At 33.5% G+C, this 5,301-nt stretch overlaps 1 protein-coding gene across 1 annotated transcript; it reads left to right on the top strand.

Annotated features, from left to right (window-relative positions):
* The first annotated feature begins 1,371 nt into the window (after positions 1 to 1,371).
* LOC106709040 (C-type mannose receptor 2-like) lies at positions 1,372 to 2,961 on the top strand. Its single transcript, XM_014500685.2, has 5 exons — positions 1,372 to 1,399; positions 1,519 to 1,770; positions 1,929 to 2,129; positions 2,335 to 2,577; positions 2,780 to 2,961. Exons 2-5 carry the CDS (start codon positions 1,533 to 1,535, stop codon positions 2,953 to 2,955), a joined length of 858 nt encoding a protein of 285 aa, XP_014356171.2. The 5' UTR covers positions 1,372 to 1,399; positions 1,519 to 1,532; the 3' UTR covers positions 2,956 to 2,961.
* The last annotated feature ends 2,340 nt before the right edge of the window (positions 2,962 to 5,301 follow it).

Raw genomic sequence — 5,301 nt, 5'->3', positions numbered from 1 at the left:
GTCCTGCCCTCATGTGTAACTAGCATAACATCGGTCGTCCCTCTCTCGCCGCGACTCTCGTCACATCTGCGCGTTTCGCTTTAGCGTTCGTGACACAAAGCAATATGTGAGTTAACTTCAATGTAACGGTTCTTGTTTGAGTTGCGATTTAATGCCTCCTTAAACTGAGATGGTTTACGGGTTAAACCGACTGAAAAAGTTCAAAGTACCAACTGTTATAAACTTTTAGAACTGTTTCAATATAAACTTAGTATTTTTTCGATAGGATCAAAGAAACTTCGTGAGCTATCATTGTACATTGTTACAAGAAAAATAGTTAACACAATAAGAAAGCAGTATTTACTGGAAATAGCAAAAAGTGCACAATCAATAAAAGGAAAGTTTTCATATTAGAATATTTCTAAATGTTAATAAACTTCTAAGCTAGAAAAATTTTCTTAAATTAGCAAAACAATATCGTAAGCTTTAAGAGTAAATCACAAGATAACTTATATTTAGAAGTGAATCAAACATTAACTTTAGTCCGATCCAATTTACATGACGAAGGTGGCGATATCGCATGAGAAAGTTCTCGTAAACTTTTATCAGATCCCCACCTATTGCGGCTGATGAGTTGGGTTAAACTTTACTCAACGAAACGTTCATCCACTTCAGCAGAGTTGGATCTGTGTACTTATAAATCAATATTGAAAATATACGACTTTTAAATGACATTGACATTGATTAAACACTTTATTCCAATAAAATAATTTAAATATTATTAAATTTTTTATTTTATTAAATAATTTAAACATTTATAAAATTTAAAATCAAAGTATTTTTAGTATAACAATATCTATCAGAAAAATCTTTAAACAAGAAATTCGTTAAGTTAGCAGACCGAGATAATCGTCCGACTCGAGAATTGATTCCAAGAGGCTAGGATTAGGCAGCCTGACTACGTATTAAACGAAAATATTTAAACTGAGTTAACCGTTCGATCGGAAAAATGGAATGCCACACAGATAATTACCTGACACTCACAGAAAAGGAATCCGCCTGAAGTAGATTCAAATAATCGTGTTCGGAAGGACCAAGTGAGGCGGGCCACGGCCTTTATCACGGGAATATAACTGATACCGCGCTATCGTATCCAGCCATCAAGTAAAAACCCAAACCAGACAATCGAATCAACTTCTTGATTATTTGAGTGTTCAAGATTGAATTCGTTTCAATAGATTTCGCTAGTATGGATAAATTGAACATTCCTTTACTGTTTTGATTAAAACATTTTATAGCATGGAAATAATCAAAAATTAATTAATTATCAGTTTTATAGCTAACATAAGGTTTATTATTATTAATTAAGTTATGAATATAACGTTGGTATTGTTTGTAACATTATGGACAGCTGTAAACAGTAAGAAATATTCATTTTAATTTATTTAATAAACAAATAGTCGAGAATAACACACTGATCCGAGATACATCATTAAATTAATGGATGACTATTATTCTAGGATTAATTTTATATTTTAGCACAGAAATTTCGTATGGACTATATGTGGGCTCATGCATTTAAAACGTTTTACCGACTGCATGATTTGGCTACAAACTGGCAACAAGCTCGGCAGATCTGCGAAGCAGAGGGCACATCTCTCCTCGTTCCCGGATCTCTAGAGGAAATGGAAAACCTTAAACTTCTCATCAGTAATATGAAAGCCCACTACACTGCTATTTTCATTGGAATACATGACCAATTTTCAGAAGGTGACTTCGTTACTATCAAAGGTCTCTCTTCTGTTTAGTTAATGAAATTATTTATGTAGGTCTGCACGACTCAAAACGTAGCTCTATTTCATACATTATTCCTAAATGAATGCTTAAGAAAAATATAATTGAGACTTTAACTCAATTCAAAGAGTTAAAATTGTTCTATAATATTACAGGAGAACCTATAACAGGAACAGTATTAGAATTACTTTGGGCAGACGGTCGACCAGATAACGGAAATGACACTGAAGATTGTGTTGTCATGACAAGAGAGGGGCTCTTCGATGACAGACCCTGCTATGACATATATCCGTTTGTTTGCAAAATTCTAGGCAACGAAAGCAGATTCAATGATAAGTGCGAAGGATATGATATGGGTAAGTTTGTGTAATTAAATAAAGACCAAAATTTTATTTCCTATTTTTTAAGGATAAAGGTTGTTTTATAAAATATGCCGCCTTCTTTACATCGTATAAAATAGAGTACGTTAGATAAGGAAAACAAACTGTTGAAAGACACACCACGCGCAATTATTCAATACCAACCACGCACGTATTAATTCAATTCACATTGATTGCTCAGGTTATGTACTTCATGAAAACGGAAAATGTTACAAGTTTCACTCAGAACCGTTAGCGTGGTATGACGCTTACCACGTCTGTATGTTAGAAGAAGGCAGCCTTTGCGTCATCAACTCAGCAGAGGAGGCCAGTCTCGTTGTCAGTATGCTCGGTGAACATCTCAACAACAATGCTCCTGACTCTCACATTTTGCATATCGGCTTTACTGATTTAATGTTTCCTTTTCAATACAGAACTATAACAGGTAATGTATTTTACTATCTCTTACTATTTAAATAACCTAAGTAATAGCCTCATTCAAATAGAAATTAAATGGACAGTCATTTCTTCACCTGGTCAAAAGCATGTTTTGATCAAAATATCATGGCTCATGGCTAAATTTAAATTACAACTGTGAGTAGTAGTTGCTTTACTTTAAAGGCATTTAAAATTATATTCTCCCTAAGGTGAAACGTTAGAAGAAGCAGGATATTCCTCATGGAGTCCATTACAGGAAAGTATAAGAAAGCTAAGGAACTACAGATGCGGGGCACTTTCGAGGACAGGTTTCCTCAAAACTACGTCATGCTTAAATCCGGCTATGTTCTTGTGTGAAAAATCAAAAAAATCTACTTCTGAATAAAATGAAATTCCCACAAAATGTATCAAGTTCATTAAATAAATATATAATTTCTTCGTATATGTGTATTATTAGATTGTCATGTTATATTTTACCCATATAGCTCTTCTATGTATTTCCAAAAGTAAAAGATGAAAGTTTGCACAAGACAATAACTGACAGCGCTAAAGCGCCTTAAGCGAATCAAACTTAAAACAAAGACTAAGCAATCTTAAAAAAACATGGTTTATTTGACGATTTTTGTAGGTTACTAGTTTAGAACCTACGAACAGATTCCGTGGGCGGAATATTCAATATACTACATTACATATTATTGCTTGTAAAAGACATATGTTAACAGAGGGCTAACGTAGTTTCAGTGTTTTGAAGAGCGATGGTGCGCACGATTTGTCTAGTTGTTACTTTACAGATTACGTCCACCAATTCAACGGAGTTAATAAGCGTGACGCATTCACGTTGGTTTTGTTAGCAGCCCCTATACATTGTTGATTAAAGTTGATTATATACTCACTTTCAAATGTTAGAATATATTCATTGTATTGTAATTGTAAATCAAATTTTTATTCTTTACAAGATATTGATATTATGTATTTTTTTATATCACGCATTAAACTTAATTTGAACTATTTTATGTTTCTTTAAGCCCAGGAGTTTGTTGTGTAGATTTAAAAAAATAACATCAATTTTGAAACAGATTTTTCCTTTTTAATTTTATTCTTCCATTCACTTCTTCCTCCTTAAAAAAATAAAAAAGTGTGACTTTTATTACCTTGCATTTAATGAAAACATTTCACAGTATACATTTTTAATATTCTTCTTTCCTAAAAAGTAATAACAGCGTAAAATCATTCAAAATTTGAAATAACAGACTTCTTTGGGCCAGTTACATATGGTTATGAACAATTAAGGTAGTTATTATGCGATCCATGATTAGAAGGATGTCCGCTCTCCTCGCCCGCGGTCATGTCAGGAAATTGTTTCCAACAAATGGAAATGAACAGGGAACCGTTTTCATGTGCATTTATATACCTAAACTTTAATAGAAACCTTTGTTAACAACATAGAGCGCTGTTATAGACATTTTGAAAAGTTTCTATTTGCGTTAATTGACACAATAGTTAGACTGTGTAAAAAGAAACAAGAGTCTTCAGATAGTAATTAAGAAAATTACGATACTTTAAGGCGATTAACAGAAGCTAATTTTTACGAATATGATAACCAATGAAATGAAGTAGAGAAGTAAAAAGTGTTTGAACAAAAATGTTTGAAAATCCCTAGTAATACACTAGACTCTAGAAAAACAGCTATGCTAGAATACAAAAGGTCCTTAAGGAAAATTAACATAAGTGAAATTGCTCGGTCAGGAACAAGCAGTTTATGCGCAGCTTAACGGAGCTTTTAAGTTAAATTTTATTTGATTGCGAGCGGCAGTCGCCGGCGGCCTGATTGATGTATTGCTGCCGCGCCGCCCTGCCCCGCCAAAGATTACCTACATAATTGATGCATGGAATGCAAGTGTTCAAATTATTGTTATTATATTTATTAAACACCAACCACAATTTTTTTTATATCATTTAATTGTTTAAGCTTTCGTGAGACAATATAATAAACTAAATGAGTACACAAGTACGAGTGTAGCGGATTAATTTAGTTCACATTTATACGGTTTTTAAATAAGTTATAAGTGTAAAAAGCATTGCTAAGAATGCTGGTAAAGTGAAGAAACTACTCACGAACTCTAGTCAAGTATGTACCAATATCCTATAAGAGTTTTGTTGGAGAAATCCAAATGGACCAACAATGTAATATAGGACAGTATACACAAAGAGACACATTGTATAATTTGAATCACATTCATGAATTCACATTGGAAAAACTTTCAATTTAATGAAATATCACACCAACAAATTTTGTATATGTAGATCTATTATAGCCTTAGCAAAGATAATAATTGAAGGCGGATAAAGCCAAATACACGGCGCTCTGTATATTTGGCTTGTTTAAGGCCGCGCGGGGAAATGAGCCCCTGTATCTTAGGATTCACACACGACTGAGCCACGGTGCAGATTGTCATGAAATGTGGCGTCACTAATGTAGTTAATGTCGTATGAAAGGGGCGCTATTGCTTTATCTCAATCGCGACTTTTCACGTGTCAAGGCCCGACTGTGAATTAATAGCTGATATTGCTGCGCTATTTTTTAACTCCCTGGCTGATATAAATATCGATTTGATGTCCATAATGTATATATTTTTTATAAGATATTGTTTATTCTTTATTCTTAACAAGGTATGTTTAGACATTTCTTTTTATTGCAGCCACGCAACGCCCACTGCTGAGCATAAACCTC

This window comes from Papilio machaon, chromosome 2 (assembly GCF_912999745.1).
Source record: "Papilio machaon chromosome 2, ilPapMach1.1, whole genome shotgun sequence".
NCBI classification, from domain to species: domain Eukaryota; kingdom Metazoa; phylum Arthropoda; class Insecta; order Lepidoptera; family Papilionidae; genus Papilio; species Papilio machaon.
The sequence above is the reverse complement of the archived record's forward strand: the minus strand, read 5'-3'. Positions and strand labels throughout refer to the sequence as shown.

Excerpts from the sequence above, each read along its gene's own strand:
- LOC106709040 (XM_014500685.2), top strand. The coding sequence starts at position 1,533 with ATGGACTATATGTGGGCTCATGCATTTAAAACGTTTTACCGACTGCAT. Across the intron at positions 1,771-1,928 it reads TGACTTCGTTACTATCAAAG|GAGAACCTATAACAGGAACA; the intron begins GTCTCTCTTCTG and ends ATAATATTACAG. Across the intron at positions 2,578-2,779 it reads TCAATACAGAACTATAACAG|GTGAAACGTTAGAAGAAGCA; the intron begins GTAATGTATTTT and ends ATTCTCCCTAAG.